The sequence below is a fragment of the Pipistrellus kuhlii genome, unplaced genomic scaffold (assembly GCF_014108245.1).
Source record: "Pipistrellus kuhlii isolate mPipKuh1 unplaced genomic scaffold, mPipKuh1.p scaffold_m20_p_5, whole genome shotgun sequence".
Lineage (NCBI taxonomy): Eukaryota > Metazoa > Chordata > Mammalia > Chiroptera > Vespertilionidae > Pipistrellus > Pipistrellus kuhlii.
Genome location: NW_023425551.1, coordinates 15,420,597 through 15,437,816, shown reverse-complemented (window position 1 = coordinate 15,437,816; position 17,220 = coordinate 15,420,597). Strand labels below are relative to the sequence as shown.

At 40.6% G+C, this 17,220-nt stretch overlaps 1 protein-coding gene across 34 annotated transcripts in view; it reads left to right on the top strand.

Annotated features, from left to right (window-relative positions):
- EPB41L2 (erythrocyte membrane protein band 4.1 like 2) overlaps window positions 1-15,281 on the top strand; it is a 166,237-nt gene extending 150,956 nt beyond the window's left edge. For 33 of the 34 annotated variants that reach the window (XM_045573237.1, XM_045573239.1, XM_036413439.2 and 30 more), the window contains 2 exons: window positions 2,503-2,613; window positions 14,037-15,281. In XM_045573237.1, the coding sequence (XP_045429193.1) occupies window positions 2,503-2,607 (105 nt within the window). In that variant the 3' untranslated portion in view covers window positions 2,608-2,613; window positions 14,037-15,281. The remainder of the gene's footprint in view (window positions 1-2,502; window positions 2,614-14,036) is intronic. The other variant, XM_045573242.1, reaches the window with a different exon arrangement.
- Window positions 15,282-17,220: the final 1,939 nt, after the last annotated feature.

Genomic DNA, 17,220 nt, shown 5'->3' with positions numbered 1-17,220 from the left:
CAGAAAAAAAATTGAAAGAATTGTGCTTCCTTTCTAACGCTGAGCAGGATGCATGACTTAAAAGCATGTGGTAAATAGGACTGCTGGAGGCTTTGAGAGTAGTTTTAATTTTAGATAACAGTTTCAAGTGGTAAGTTTTTGTTTAATTATTTTCTGATTGATTTTAAAGAAGGCCAAGCTGTTATTCTTTTTCTTTTAAAAAAATGTTTTGTTGATTTCAGAGAGGAAGGGAGAGGGAGAGAGAGAGAGAGACATAAATGGTGAAAACACCAATTGGCTGCCTCCTACACTAGGAATTGAACCAGGATTGAGCCAGGATCCCGGGTATGTGCCCTGACAGGGAATCAAACCGTGACCTGGTTCATAGATTGACACTAGCGCTGAGGCACACTGGCTGGGCCACGCTGTTTTCTTGTACAACAACTTGAAGAAAATAAAAAGAAATGTTCAGTTGACCAACCAGCTGGATAGGAGGAACAAATGTTTGTTGCCCAGCTTTGAATGCAATGTTGAATTCAGGAAAGAGAATTTTAGAGAACAAATTTCTCATGTAAGAAAGTCTCACTGTATATGACCAAAATAGAAATAATTTTCTGCTATGCCCTCTAAGGAAATTACTGTTTTTGTTAAGTCTCTGTAAACAGGGTTTACTTACATATTACATATGTATTTTTTTATTTCCTTGAATTATTAGAAGTTGAAAGGTTCCCCTGACTCTGAATTTTGACCTAAGAGCATAGATTCCTAGTGAATGACCAGCACATAAGCCTATTTACCAATGGAGAGGGAATTACCTGCGTGGAAACCAAGCCCACAGTTTCCCATGTAGAGGATTTTTCTGCCTCTGTTCGATCTTGAGTTCTTTTGACCTTAAATCGGAGCAACGGTATTCTCTCTCTTTTGCTCTAGGACTCTCACTCAGCAAGCATTCGTTAATCCCTACAGCGTGCTAGCAGGAGCCCACTTTCTGCGGTGGATAATGGAAATGGGGTCTTCTCCCAGCCTTCGTTTCTTTTGCCCTCTGTCTTCTGTGAACAGAGACCTTTCCGGCTTTCAAAATCCACTATTGTCTCTTAGGGATTACTCTCAGATTTTACTTTATGTGCATTCTTTTGTCCTTGGTCCTGCTTTAACTGAAAACGCAAAGCTAGGCAACACTGCTTCTGAAAGGCAGGTAGAAGAAACACAGACTGAAATGCAAGTACCCAAGTACCACGTGTTCGTAACTCTTACAGTGAAAGCAATCATGACATGGCTGCAGCATTAACTTGCTGTGAGTACACGCCTCACATTTGTATGATGTGCTTCAACCCATTTTAAAACTGAGGTCAGCTATCAAAATGATGAGAATAGAGATGTTTGTTTGTTTGTTTGTTTTTGGTGTAAAAACCATTTCTTCTTTTGTAGTTTACCTCTTTTGTGTGGAACGAGGCTCCTGGTTTTGCTCAGGAACCTTCCGCTGACAGAAACTATATCCCAAACAAGAAATGCAGTTGTCCCCTTAGGCAGTTGACAGCAGTAGGAAACAGTATGCTGCTTTTACTAGATGTGTATTTCCTTATAGGTAGGGTGCTCTCTAGCCTGGTAGAATTTCTTTGTTTCAGAGATCTGTCCTAGATTTTGAATGTTCTTCTATGGTGTTTTCTTTTACTTTCTTTAAATATCCTTCCCTTCCAACAAATAGGATCTTTCCCCTTTGCCACAGCACTTTCTGGTAGATTGCAGGAAGCCTTGTTGCTGTTCACAGCAGGCCCAGAGAGGAGGACCAGTGGGAGGGCACCCTGAGGCCCACTCCTGCCCTGCAACCCCCGCAGGATGGCCTTCAGAAAGGCCGTTTAACCTTTGCCCCTTCACCGTTTTCAGCTGTAAATTAGGGATCTGTCCACTCTGGTCTTAAGCTGTATTGATTGAGTGTCACTATCGGTGGGTTTTCATTGTTCTGTGCCTTAGAAGTTTATAGATATTTTTACTGCAACATTTTTCAGTTCAACAAACATTTTACACAAACAATTACTGAGAGCCCGAGGACAGAGGCTAGTGAGACCTGGTTCTACACCTTGGGGTTTCAGGCAGTTGGGCAATAGCAAGTGTCACTTGAGTGTGCAGGGTAAGCTCTGTGCTGTATGCTGTACACCATCTCTTCTATCCTTACAACAGACCTAACATGCTCTCTGCAGCCTGAGCATTTCGGGTGATAGGTGAGAATGCTGAGGTCAGAGCAGATCTGTTTTCCCAGGTCTTGCTGTGAGGCACGGCTGAGATTCAGAGCCATCCTGCTTCTACATATATTATTTGAAAGTAGCCTGGACAAATGTGGTCCTTACACAGAAGCATCTTGGAAATGAGAAGCAGCCTCTAAAAGAAACAATGTGCCCATTTCAAGTCTTCCTGTTTCCTCAAAGAGCAGAGGCGGAATCCCAGGTGCTCAGTAGGCATGTGTTTGGCTGCTCTGAGAAAGGAGCCTTTTCCTCCACTGACCATGCTTTCTCCTGACCCTGGCAGGCGCTGGCCCAGGCCATCAGGGAAGCCAGAGAGCAGCACCCCGACATGTCTGTCACGAGAGTGGTGGTGCACAAGGAAACTGAGTTGGACGAAGGTGAAGAGTAAGTCAAGGTAAGAGAGCCTGTGCTATCCGGGGCCTTTCCCGCGACTGTTCTGTGGTTCTGAACCTGCTGAGGGATGTGAAAGGGGCTTCTATGTCGGTGTCTTTCTCCTGTAGTCCCGTTTGATTTTCCAGACTGGGGCATTCCAGATGGGTTATGGTGCCGTGAACTTGACACTCTAGGAATCTCACAAGGTCAGGTGTAGCTGGATTGCAGACCACTTGCAGGAGAGTGAAGGGAGCAGGGAGGCAGAGGCTCGATCTTATAAGTCCATCTGCTCTGGTTGCCTGGATAGAATTACAAACTTTCTACCATGGGGCATTTGGTGTTAATAACTGGAAGGTATTGAGGGCTGCAAATAGACACTCCCCATATGTCCACACTCTCCTTTTGTTCTCTCACTCACATACTATCTTGCAGCCTGCCTTCCTGTCAGCAGCCATCTTAGATCCCCTATTAAGAACTCGTATGTGCCATCAAAAAATGTAAACCCTTCAGTAGAAAAATGGGCAGAGGATTAGATTAAGCAAGTAAACCACATAGAAACTAAGTGAACATAAACAAAAATGTTCAGCATCACTATCTCTGAATACATAATAGTCTGGCCACTCATTGTATCGATATATCCTATATAACAAAAGGCTAATATGCAACTTGTCCCCTTGACCGGGAGTTCGACCAGCAGGTAGACTGGCCAACTGCCCATGTCCCCTTCCCCTAGCCAGAATGGCTGGATCCCATCCATGCACGAATTCATACACATACATACACACACTGAGTGGCCAGATTATTATGTGTTCAGAGATAATCATAATCTGACCATTCAGTGTAAATTCACAATAAGATGAGCAAACTAGATTGATTTGGAAAAATTCATTCATCCATTCAAAAAATATTTGAGTATCAAAATGTGCTAGGATCGGGCTAGGCATTGAGGATTGAAATAGTCAAACTTGTAGATGAGACAGAGTTGAACTATTATAAATTTAACCTATTGTAACTTGAGAAACAAAGTTTGAGTTGATATCTAGAGGAAGAATAGGAATTACCTCAGTGCTTAAAATCATTTTAGCATCTCTACCCCCTCTGGCTGCAGCTTGTTCTTGAAAAATCCTTTTTGCTGGTCAAAATCAAGAGAAGAGTGTGTTTGCACTGCCAGGATTGCACAGAGGCAGCAGGTGGGTTGAGCAAAGAGCAGGACCCAGACAGTATCTGAACGCCAGAAGAGAGTAAATAACTGTGTCTCTGCCCCGGATCCCCTTGTCAGATATGAAAAACTCTCCTCCTGACCTGACCTCTCCCTTTGGAGTAGTTCTGAGCTTTTGATCAAGCACTGCAAGGTGGGGGTGGAACAACAGACAGATGGGCAAAGGACAACCTGAGTGGACCGAACCTCCACTTCTGCCATCTCAGTGGGGGGTTGGCCAGCTGAAAGGGGCTCAATTCAGACACCGTGAAGTAGAAAACACAGACTTCAGAGCAGTACTTATTAAACTTTTGTAACCTTTTTTTTGTGTCCTCTTATAGACTAGTCCATCCTGTCAGTTTGTCATAAATGCATATTTATGAGCCCTCAAATGGACACAATGTCACTGACCTGTTCCCCCTCGAACAGTATTCAAGCAGTCCTGGTTAGGAGGAAAGAGAGTGCAGGCTTGGTGGGGTGGGTGTGTGGCCTGGGAAGGATTGGGCCCAGGAGGGGAGCTTGTGACTCACTTCAGTTGGCACTATGAGCTCTCTGAACCCAGACTTCAATGAGCCTCTGACTTCTGGAGCAATCGTTGATGTGGGGTGAAGATGCCTCCATTTCATCTGGAAGCAGTGAACAGCTGAAGACTCGGCCATCTACTCATTTTATTTATGTATTTTCTCATTATATAACTATCAGTGGAGTGCCCACCAGATACCTTTTCCTGTTTTTCCATGGAGTTTTCAAAATAAACAAGGTCATACTCACAGACAGTAAATCAGTGGTAGCAGAATAGTTTCAAGTTTCTGATATGTTCTCAACTGAGGAGTGCGAATAGAAAGGTCTCTAAAATAATCATAATAGGACCTCTCACTTAAGCTTCCAGATAAGTAGGAGTCAGCTCAGTGAAGAAAGGTATGGAAGGGGGCATTCCAGATGGGTTATGGTGCCGTGAACTTGACACTCTAGGAATCTCACAAGGTCAGGTGTAGCTGGGTTGCAGACCACTTGCAGGAGAGTGAAGGGAGCAGGGAGGCAGAGGCTCGATCTTAGAGCCTTAGGAGCCAAGCCAGAGAGGCTAATCTTTCTCCTGAGAAGCTGTGGGTATTCCTCATGTACCTGAGAGAGAGTAATTAGGTATTGGTTTGTGATGGGGTGACTGAATGAAGGTATGGAAGTTAATAAACTGAGTAGGTAGGTGAGCAGAAGAAAACTCGCAGATAATGCCCAGGTGTATAGCTCGGGGAAAAAGAGTTGATGGTGGTCCCTGTGCATTTGTGGAATACGTGTTTCATTTTTCACATAGCATGTGCAATATTGCCATTCCTCTGCTCTATCTTAAAGCAAAAGTATATCTTTTGTTCTGTGTACTTATGTAGGAGGAACAAACTGTCACAGGAATTACGGAGGAAGCTTTGGAAATGAGTCTGTAAGGCCCCATAAAACACACACACAATATGGGTAAATGGAAATTTACCAGATGGTGTAGCATAAAGTGTAGCATAGCATATTTTCAGGGGTAAAATCTACTTCATAGTTGTGTGACCTGGATAGGTTATTTTGCATCTCTACCTCAGTTCTGCCATCTGTAAACTGGGGGTGATAATGGAATTTACAGAAGAATATGTTTCCAAGGCAGGTTGTAAGAACTTTTTGTAACACATAAAGTCAGCCATGAATCCTTTTTTGGTCTTAAGAGTCAAATAAAAATGAAGATTTTCTATCCCAGAAATGTTGACTTTGAGAAGTGTCTACGTGGAAAGGTCCAGGAGGTAGCCAAGAGTTGAGAGAGCACAGCAGGCTTTGGATCAGGAGATGGAGATTTGGGGGTCATCCGAATGTGTCATCTCCTGAGAAAGCCTTTGGTTTGATATTTAAATAATGAGAAAATACATAAATAAAATGAGTAGATGGCCGAATCTTCACCCAAGGCCAGGTCAGAGTGTTGTGACCTGGGGAGCCGCGGAAATAGAGGAGGAGGAGCTAGAGATAGAAAGAAAATAGGGAGAAAGGATGTCATGAAAATTGCAAGAAGAGGAAACTTTAAGAAGGAGAGAGTAATCAAGTATTAAATATGACAAAGAAATGAAGTGAGTAGTGTGTCCTTTGAAATTGGTACAACCTGGGGGCTTTTTCAGAGCACTTCAGTCAAGAAGTAGAGATGAAGCCCTTTAACGGGTTGAGGAAAAGGGATTTTACACGGAGACTGCTTTCAAGAATCTGAAAGTAGTAATTGGGCCTTTGGCCTTTTGGTCCGCTCTGCCTGTCTTCATCTGAGACAATGGAGAGCATTGCGTTAGGTTTCACAGAGCCACCAGAGCTAGTGCTGTGATTGCTAAAAGCCTGGCAAATCCATCATTCCTTGGAACCTGTTAGATAAACCCTGAGCCCAATCTCCAAACCACAATAAATACGTAACTAAATTAGTGGTTTTGCTTTCTGTGCTTATTGTGCAACTATGAACACCAATTTCAGCACTGTGTTCAAACCAACATTTCAATGTTAGGGTGATATCCATGTTTTCAAAATGAACTCACAAGCCAAGTAGGCAATTAGCATTAGCTTTCTATCGGACAGGAGAAAACCATGTTGGCTGAACTGAGCTCTAGCTAATCATGAGCTACTAACCCTGTCCCTGACCTATCCCTGAAAAGAAACACAAGCCTGTGGGCTTCCAGGTGACTAGTTTCAATCCAGAAGCCAGGAGGTTTGCAGGCATATCAAACATGTTGCATTTTTATTCTGTTTGCCTAGTTGTAGAGTCCCATTCCTAAAATTAGCATTATATTATAACTTAGCTTTAAATAAAGATTAATCAAACCTAAATGAAGATCTCTTATAAATAGAAATAAGAAGCCATTTTGGATGTGAGTTTTAGGCATAGCCAGTTTTTACTCTGGATGCTGTGGAAAAGGGATTTTACACGGAGACTGCTTTCAAGAATTTATAAATCTGGCAGGTGCTATCAATGAGTTATTTGCAATGTATTTGAACTACAATGTATTTGGTTCAATGTATTTGAACCAAGGAGGTGCTTATGATGCTGCCTCATGCAGGCATTGGCACCTGGTAGCCACTAATTCCCCAATTCCCCAAGGTTTGCTCTTAGACAACTGTTGTTTTTGTAAATGGACCTATTTTTACAGTATTTTGATGTTATGGTTATTTTCCCCTCATAGTAAAACAGAGGAGGTTATAATTTTTAAAAAGAAAAAGGCAGTTGAAAGTATAAGTGATCCATAATTCCTTTGCTCCTAGAGAGAGCTAATTCCTTTTCACAGTGCATATGTGTGAACACATACTCACACTCACACACACGCACTCACACCTCAATTTCTGTAGGCTGGGACTGTCTGTCGAACTCTATATTTACCTTGCTTCTTCCCCCCCGCCTTCCCCCCTCCCCCATACACTTAACAGTACATTGTAGATAAATTTCTTTGTCATTACCTCATCCTTTTTCAACAGCTGTTGAATGGGTGCTTGATGGTTTACTTAACCTTTACTAATAGTTATTTAGATTATGCCTCAGTTTTCACAGTTATAGATACACCTATAAAGATCATACCTGTGCTTACATTTTTGTACATTAAATTCATTGTTTTTCCAGGGCAAGTAGTTTCTAAAATTAGAGTAGATGTGTCACCGAGGGTTTTTGACATGTTGCTAAATATCTCTCTTAAAGATTCCACAGCTAGACTCCCTCCAGCAGGTTGAGTGTCACTGTTCCCCGTGCTCTTGTCAACCCTCAAGATTATACAGTTTAAAAATCTTTGCCAATCTGGCGAGGAGAAATTATCTCCCTCTTCTTTTTAAATTGTGGGGAAAGAGCACTTTTAATTGTATTTTTTTTTTCATTGCTAGTGAGGTTGAAATACACTTACACATACACACACCCACATAGCATCTTTCTGAATTGCCAATTTGTGTCTTTTGTCCGTTTTCCTATTCAGTTGTTTTATTATCTTTTCTCTCTTAGAAGTTTGTAAAGGCTATTAATTCCATACAAATGCTGCATGTTTCCCCCATGTTTTCATTAGTATCTAGGGTTAACAGACAAGGGAGAGAAGGGCAAGACAAAATCTACAAAGTGGATGCATGCAGGCCATAGCTGGAGGGTTTTTTTGTTTGTTTGTTTTGTTTTTTTTGACAAAGCAATATTTTTTAGAGTTTGAATTAATTGTTAATGCTTAAGACATTTAGAAGCAGAAGCTCTAACGCTGTGCCTGCTTCTCTCATGGCTATTGTGGCTAGTAGGGGCTGCCACCCTTAGACAGGGAGGATCACTCCAAGTCGCCGGCATCTTTTATGATGAGATTGTTGATACTTGGTCTCCCTACCAGTCTGTGAGCTGCCTGGCCTCTGAGGTGGGTAGAGGTAGTGGTTATGAAGAATATATAATTTAAAGCTATGCATAAAGCATCTTCTCACCCCACCCTCTTTTACGAGGAAACAGAATCCTAGGGATTAAAGTAATTTTCTGTAGGTAATTACACTCAAGAGTCATGAAATACCATCCACGTGTAGAGCTAAATATAACTTCATTAGTCTCAAGAACTCCTCTAATGTTCGACATCCCGGTACTATTTTTTGAACATGTAAATTTGTTTGTGGCAGTAGGAGGGAATTTTGCTATGGCAACTAATAAGTGTGTGTGTGTGTGTGTGTGTGTGTGTGTGTGTGTGTGTATGTGTGTGTGTTAAGCTTTTCCAGTCCTTGTGAGAATTACATTCCAAGGACATGTTAGCCTCATGTTTATTTAACTCATGTGTCAAAATAGTTCAGTTAGCATTAGAGCCAGTGGGAATCGGGACCTGTTCCGTTCAGTGTGGTAGCCAGTATTACTGAGCTACTGGGCATTTGAAATGTGCCTGTTCCAACTGGAGATGTGCTTTCGGTATAAAAGAACATACTGGATGTTGAAGATGTAAAAAAAAAAAAAAAAAAAAAAAAAAAAAAGGTAAACTAATAAACCAGAGAATTGATGATACAGATGAATTCTTTTGATTCTGACTAACCTTTCTATAAAGAAAATATTAAATGAAAACTTAGCAAGTTATGCTCATAAATGCTTCACAGATGGTTTTCTAAAAGATAAGAGTTTTGTTACTATTTACAAGTGCACCTTTTATTTGATGCTACAGAGAAATGCCTTCTATCTCTACCATTTTATGAAGTTAGGATTTGCAAAGGCTTAGCTGGAGTAAAGCATACGGGAACATAACCTTAACTGTTGTGCATTTGTTAGGTAAAAAAAGCTTGGAGATTTTGTAAAATGCTTTCATGGCAAGTTCCCACTAGATTTGAATGTGGCAGAATGAACCAGAAGACCTTACTTTAGCTTTCCGGCCAGATAATAACTACTCTTAGAAATCTCTGTCAGAGGTTCAGACATTTGGGAAAACCAGTTATTTTTAAAGAAGTAAGAGTCCTCCTGGATTTCACAGAGACAGTTATTCAGAAAAATGAACCCAGAATTTTCCATTTAAATTGGCAGATGCAGGTAACGATAAAGAGAGGCAGTAGTGTTTTCTTCCAGGAGATGTAGCACAGGTCTGTTTTTTCCTCCCCAAGCCTCTGTTCTGTGCTCACTTTGAAGATTAGTCTCTATTGCTGTAGCTCATGGATTCATTAGTGTATAATGTGGGCATACATGTTCAAGGGACTATAACAATTCGTTTAAGAAAGTCAAAAGTATAGGAATATGTATATAAATGGCAAATAGGGTAAAAAAAAATAGTATTCTCCAGAGAAGCATGGATAAAGAGCTATGCAGGTTGACAGGGGGCTGTTTGGGTTTGCAGATCCGAAGACCTCCCTGCCACAGTGGTAGGAAAGCTCCCTGTGCAGGGCACTGGGGAGGGTTTGAACACATGGGAAGAGAGGAAAGAGCCTGTGGAAAACAGTGCGGTGGGTGTCAGGAAGAGCAATGTCTGCAGGGTAGCTTGGTGTGGAGTTCCCAGCAGACCTAGAAAGTTTGTCAAAAGCAAATTGCATAGGGTCTTCCATCCCATGTTAGTACCTTAGTTTAGACTTCGCTCTGCAGTGCATCTGCACCGGGGATTTGAGTTTGGGAAGTGCACTGTCCTTCAGTAAATTTTATTCATCAGGAGTAGGTAAGATCGGTCGAAAGGGTGCTAGATCAGATGAAGTACCCTATGAGGAATCATTATACTGATTAAGGCAATTCTTAATGGAGAAACTGAACATCTCTATTTTTCAGAGCAGAATTGTATTTTATTTGAAAGCATAACTAGGAAATACAATGTATGAAAATCTGTAAAAAGAATAGTAGCTAACATTGACTGAATGTGTGTCTACTCTGTGCCCAGCTTTATTTGAGAACGGTGCCATTTATTATCTGAATTAGTTCTTACTGTCATCTATGATGTGGACGAGGCCATTGAGCCCTAGAGAGCTCGAGTTTCTCACCCAGATCACGCAGTCTGTGACTGGCACAGTCAGAACCCACCCCGTCAGTGTGGATTCATATCACATTGCTTTCACAAGAATTCATGATTGGAAACTTTCAAATAATAACGCCCACCAATGTTCTTGACACAGGACTCATTTTAGAAACATTTATTTTGTACAAAATGTTTCAGAGATTGCAGCTATGATATAAAGCTAAGTGAACAAGTCAAACCAAGTTGTATAAAACAGTCATGTTTCAAAATGAGGCGAAATTGACAGGGTTTTCTAAAGGTGCTGCGTGGTAGTAATGCCTTAAAGTAGAGTGACTTGAATGTGTCAGGCATAAAGATTCTAATAGAAAAACAGTTGTCAGCTTGAATGAAAACCCATTGAAATTGGGCCTGAAGAAATCAATGAGTCTTTACTATAAAAGCCAGAGCTTCCAGTGGTTTGGATCAAATGCTTTTTTTAAAGGGCGCATTTGCAACTCACTGAATCAATTTCTGGAGTAGAGTGTGCTTAAGATTGAGATGCACAATGTGAACTCCTTGTGTCTGGAAACGGAGATTGTGTTTTTCAGATGAGGTTAGAACTTCTGTGCTTACTTGACTGATTTCCCACTGCTCATCCCAATACACTGAGAAAGATAAAAACACTCTGCTCTCTCCATGAGGACTTAGTGCAAAGTAGGTAACAGGCATGTATCCATGAAGAGTTTGGACAGAGTTAGACCTATGATTAGATGAAAGAAATAGCTACCTAATTACAAATTTATGAAACCAATTCTCACATTGGCCAACAGAGGGAGACACAGGCTATGGAATGTGAGTATAGTAGTTAGAAATGTTCACTGACATTGTATAGTCGAAGGATGGGAAACAACCATGAAAACGTGGTTTGAGGTTTTTTTGGTTTTTTTTTGTTTGTTTTGTTTTGTTTTGTTTTGCTTGACCAAAATTCTGATACATAAAGTATAACCCAAATACTTAACAGCTATGGTCTTATTCAAACCCCAGGTATGAATGTTATGATGTTGTCAAAAGTGAAAGCAGGTTAAATTAAAGCCAGTAATTAATTCCTGTCAATTTGTATAACGATATCAAGACTTTTATGAATATGAGAGGAATTTAAGCTTAAAAAAAAAAAAGAAAAGAATCCTTAAAACTTGACAGCTTATACACGAAGAACCATATGCTAGTTTTCACATTGACTGGGCTATGTGATAAATCATTTAGACCAAATGTAGTATGATAAGAATGGCCAAATATTAATTTTTTATTTCTCATGGCTACATGCCAAAAAAATGGAAGTTAAAATGGCTAATGCTATTCTATCCTTATCTTTACTCCTTCCCAGCTCAAATGTTACATGTTTGCCTGGAATTACATTTTTATGTGTGTTCAAGTGTAAAAAGCAGTCAGAAATATGGGTGGACATGTAAATTTTTTTTAAAAAATCATATAATAAGTTGCTCCTTATTCATCTAGGACAATAAGGAACTGGGGGTTCTGAAACATTGAATATCTAATTAACTCAGAGTAAATTACTCAATTTACTGCTTTTTAAAAGAACAAGAAAAATGTGTTTAACATTAAGTTATAATAACTATAATTTTTTTGGATTCGGAAAGCTATTTGGATGATCGTTTATATTATCTCTCAGAAAAATTTGATTTATTTTACTTCCTAGTGATTTGATTATGAATAAATGAAAGTAAGTGATACTTGACTTTACATGGGTGACTCTGCCTTTTCTCACATATATTTCAGTAAATATTGAAACTCTTTGAAATCAAGATCTTATTCATTCAATTCCTACATATTCCTTGATTCCTATTTATTTGTCTAATGACTTTTTAATCTTCACTTCATTTTACAAATTGAAATTTTAATTTTTGGTGAAAACAAAGTCAGTGAAATAAAGTGACATGGAGCCTAAAGGAAATGGAGAATAGAATCCTCAACCTTGTTCTCTCTGTAGGTTTCCAGGCACTGAAACCTCAGCGGTTCATTTTCCATAGCCTAAGCTAGGCACAGTGGCAGCTGAGTTCTACAACGATGCATGTTTACTAAGCCAAGAAAACAGAGATGGCTAACAGCCCATAAAGAAAAAGAATAGATAGCTAGATAGTGTGACTGAAGGTCACAGATAACTTCCAAATCCAGTCCAAAGGGTAGTTTTATCCATTCCCTCCTCAGCACCCCCCCACTTTTTTCCCCCCCATAATTACTAACCTAAAAAAGACAACTTTGTGTTTTCTACATTGATTTCCCCCTGCCTAGAATCAAGCACAAGCACTAATGAGTAACGAAATGGCCCAAAGCAGACAGCGGGGTGGAAAAAAATGAATTTGATTAATCAATCTGTCCTGAATAATCAGAGGCTATAATACCTGTGATACATCTAAACAGAGGGGAGATTTTTCATTAAAACAGGACTTAATTTGGGAACTGTGTGTCTTGGAAAGGTCCTTAATTACCTCTCTCCCATCCTCTGTAATCACTTACGTTTTGCCAAAACTTGCAATCAACCTGAAATACAAAATGAAAAGTTGTCTTCTTAAAACTCTTTCTCTTTCAAGGACAATGCACCATCCTTATTTTTTGTCTGTCTCCCTCTCTATTCCTATTTTAGTCCTCTCCTTGACCTACTTACCTTTCATTGTGGGCTCCCAAGACTCATGTCTTTCATTTTTCTGTTATACTTACACGAGACTAATTCCATCTGTTGTTTTCACTTATTCTTTTGTGTGGACAAATCTGTATCTCTAGCTCTAAGACTTCACCCAGGCTGTAAGCCTCTTATTCTCCCTCTGTTTTTGAGACCCCAAACCTAAAAGTACTCTCTGACACTGCCTTCCTAGTCTCTTCCACCTGATTTCTGTAGCAGCTCCTCAAGTCCAGGTCCTTGGTTCCAGCAGCCATCCCTGACCTGTGTCATGTTCCTCGGACAGCCTGAGCTGCTGAGTGGCCTCCAGACTGGTGTTCCCGTCTTCACTCCCCTCCACCTTGAGGCTGTTCATCACTCTGAAGCCACAGTGTTGTCAAAATGTAAATCTCAGGCCAGGACAGACCTTCCTCAGAGCCAGAGGAGAGTCACGCCAAGCCTCCTTCTCTCATGCCCCCTGTGAACTGGCCAGCCTGGCTCTGCCCTATCGTCCCTCTTCTCACCTCCACTCCACATCATTGCAGTAGATTGACAGTTGATCTTTTCATTGAATGCTCTTTCTGAATTTATTCTTTGTCTGTTAGATCAGGTTCATATTTCTCCGTCTGATATTAGAAAATGTACCTAATGTTTTTTACCTTACCTTCAGTTACTCTCCATGCCATTACTTAGCTTCAGTCATGTCCATTTCTTCACTGTCCTGTTCCTCACATTCATTCTTGCCCACCTTCCGTATATCTGTACACACTGAAGTTAAGTACCCTTTCTGTTCATTTCAGTGAATTCCAAATTGACTTTTGTTTTTCGTCTGTACTTGGGTTTACTTTTAAAACCTATATTGGTTTCTCTTTTATATATATATATATATTTATACATATTTTACTGTATGAATTGTCTCTGTTTTACAATTTACTCACTTTTGATTTATTCTTACTTACCAGTTATTTCTAATATGCTTGTCAGTTTTCAAGATACTTTAAGGCCTTCAAGGGTGGAATAGGGTCTCATGTTTGGCTCCTGGCAAACATATTACTTACTGTAGAACCAGTCAGGTAGTCACTGTGGATTCCTTGATTTGGAATTTGATGAATGTTACCTCCCCCCCCCCCAAAAAAAAAAGCCTCTGTCATTGGAATATTAAACCTTGTCTCTTTTCCTCCTAGAAATCCATTCATCAAACAACTTCAACTTTGTGAACCTGAAGAATTTTGACCATTTCAAGTCTTAATGCCACACCACTACTCCAGTGAATTTACTACGACTGGTAACAATGACCAGAAGCCTGAAGAATTAAAATGCCAACACCAAACCCTACCTTAACAGCTCTGGTCTACACTGTTCCCTCGCATTTTAATACATTATTTTGTTTTATAACCACTCCTAAATAATCTTGGTTCTTTCTTTCTTTTTTATTTTAACTAGGGAGTTTTGTTTTGTGTCCTGTTTACTTTGTGTACAACTACCTGCTTTTTGTGACCCAGATGATCCAATGATAGTGAACAAAGCCAGCCCGGCTGGTGAGGTGCTGTTCACTGGAACAGGTGCTGTTGTGCGGAAAGAAAACGCTGTGACTAACCTAGGCAGTGGCTTTCCTCCTTCCCATTCCCACTGAACTCCCACCGATTCCAGAAATATTCAGTTCTCGAATTGCAGTAAATATACTGTATGAGAAAATATTAGTACGGAAAATATTAAAAGCATTTCTTACATCTCAAAACCTTTCTAATGTTTTAGAAATTCATTGAGAATATCTTTTATGTGGATCCCTTTTGACTTTCCAGTCCTGTGACTTTTTACTGTTAGTAGAAAGTCAGAGACTCCAGACTGGAGAATTGCGCAGAAGCCCACTGACCACGTGCTGTGGGCGGAGACCCCCGCCGCACCGCAGTGCCAACGCCTCTCAGACACGCTCTTCGGCAGCATTCCAGAAACAGGAGGGAGGAGCAAGAGACAGCAGTGTCTTCCCTCCTGCTGAAGTATTCAGGCAGCTTACAACCTTAGTGCTTTCTTTCTTAACATGTCCAAATCTCAGTACTTCCCATTATTTGGACATTTGTGTAGAACATTTGCTTTGTATTAAACCTCCTTGTGTACATGTGGAACTGACCTTTTGTTGTTGAGCAGGTCTGTCTGTCTCAAATAGTGGGATTCACACAGGTTTGAGGGCATGGAGAAGGGGAGCGGGCAGGGCTACGGTGGTGTTTGGATGGGCATCAGAAAGCTAGACCGTTTGAAGCTGACACCAGAGACCTGAGAGGGACTTATTAACTGTATGGAACATTTTCCTTTTGCTTTTGACCTGATGTATAGTTATGATGCCAGATTAGATTTATAGCAGCTTCAAGTTGTATTAAATGATATTTTGCTTTCTGTAATACTGTTATAAAATAAAGTTGGTTTATTCTCTAGCCTTGCCATTTCTTTTTTTATATAAAGGTTTAAAAAATAAAATCAAGAGATATCTTCAGTCAGAAGTCCTATCAGTTTGTGGGATGTAGCATTTTTAAAGTCTGTTATTTCAGTCTTTGATAATTAGATGCTGCCATCATCACTGATTTCAAGTGGCCAAGGCAGTGTGAAAAGTTTGTAACCCTAATGTTTACATTGCCAGACTCCTCCTGCCTGTTTCTATAATCCACCCCAGCTTTGACTAAATCTCCAAGGGATTATTTTGCTGCTTGTTGTTTTGTGTGTGTGTGGTTTTTGTTTGTTTGTTTTGGTTCAGGAAATATTTTAGCTGTGCCATCCGAATCCTGCTTCTGCTTCATGTTTTGCTTTGCTGTCCACTGGGCCTTCAGGCTGACGGGCTCTATGGATGGCTGCGACCACCTCCAATTGGGACAGTTCATGGTGAAGCTTGTGCGAGACCCGCCAGATTAAGTGCTGATTTTCTTTTAAACATTAAAAGCATGACACAGCAAATGACCAACAGGAGAGCATTCCATTTAAAATGTTACGCAGAATTTCCCCAGTCACCTAAAGGGAGCGTGGTAAACGCAGTGTGCATGGCTGCCTTCTCTGGGATCTGTTCCCACTGCATTCTCTCTCACCTGTGAAAGGTCTTTCTCACTTTCTCTAGAATGATTACAGAAACAGCTCCTCTTCTCTGAAGAAGCCTCTCTCAGCGAGCCAAGTCTTAGAAATATTCTGGAATCAAATGTGGTTCTGTAAATATTTTCCATCGGGAAGCTTATATATATAACATTCGTATTTAAAGCAGAGGGTGATCTTGCCAGGGATTTAGAACAGTGTCTTTCCATACTGCTGAAGACAGGCGCAGCGACAGGAGGCGACAGCTCCAGTGGGACGGGATGCCGAGGTCAGTCGGGGCTCAGGCTGGCTCAGCTCAGCAGGGGCAGGGCATGGGGTCCCAGAGAGGTTGCCACACCTGTGGGGGACAATGCTGGTTATGTCACCTGTGACTACAGCAACAAGGCTAATGTTTTTTTAAATATTTGTATTTATTACCGACCATTTCCAGGATGTTATAATCTCTATAAACTGAGCTTTCACAACCCTAAAGGATAGAATAAGAAAGTAGATCCGGCCGAGACCGGTTTGGCTCAGTGGATAGAGCGTCTGCCTGCGGACTCAAAGGTCCCGGGTTCGATTCCAGTCAAGGGCATGTACTTGGTTGCGGGCACATCCCCAGTGGGGGGTGTGCAGGAGGCAGCTGATCGATGTCTCTCTCTCATTGATGTTTCTGGCTCTCTATCCCTCTCTCTTCCTCTCTGTAAAAAATCAATAAAATATATTGAAAAAAAGAAAGTAGATCCGCAAGGTTCACTGAGGGGAGACATCCAGGTACTAACTGTATATCAAGTCATGCAGCATGACTTGTGGGTGATAAGCAGTAATTCCTTTTAGCTGCACGAAGTTTTGACAAGTATTATTTTATGTAACTCTTACAGCAATCCTGTGTAGAACACAAGAAACAAAGACATGCACTTTCCACAGTCACAGCAGGATAAAAAATAAGGTTTTTAAAAAATGTGTAGAGCTGGTAGATTTTTGGTATTTCACTATCTTGAGTAGTTTTTTCTTTATGTCACTCTGTAGCATTACCCATGACATCAACCGCAGTCCATGCAATCATTACCATCAAGACTCTGGCAATGAAACAAACTAGCCATAATTTCTGCCTAGTGTGAACTTCATTAAGTATGTCCTTATTGATGGATAAAATTATATGTCAGGCTATTATAGGAATAAGAATGAGATGGAGATAGGAAGGAGTGAGTTGTAATTTAAATGAAACAACATTGGCCATGACTTGGTAATTGCTAAAGCTGGGAATCATTGTATTGTTTTGATAAAATATCCCATCATAAAGGTTAAAAATGCCAT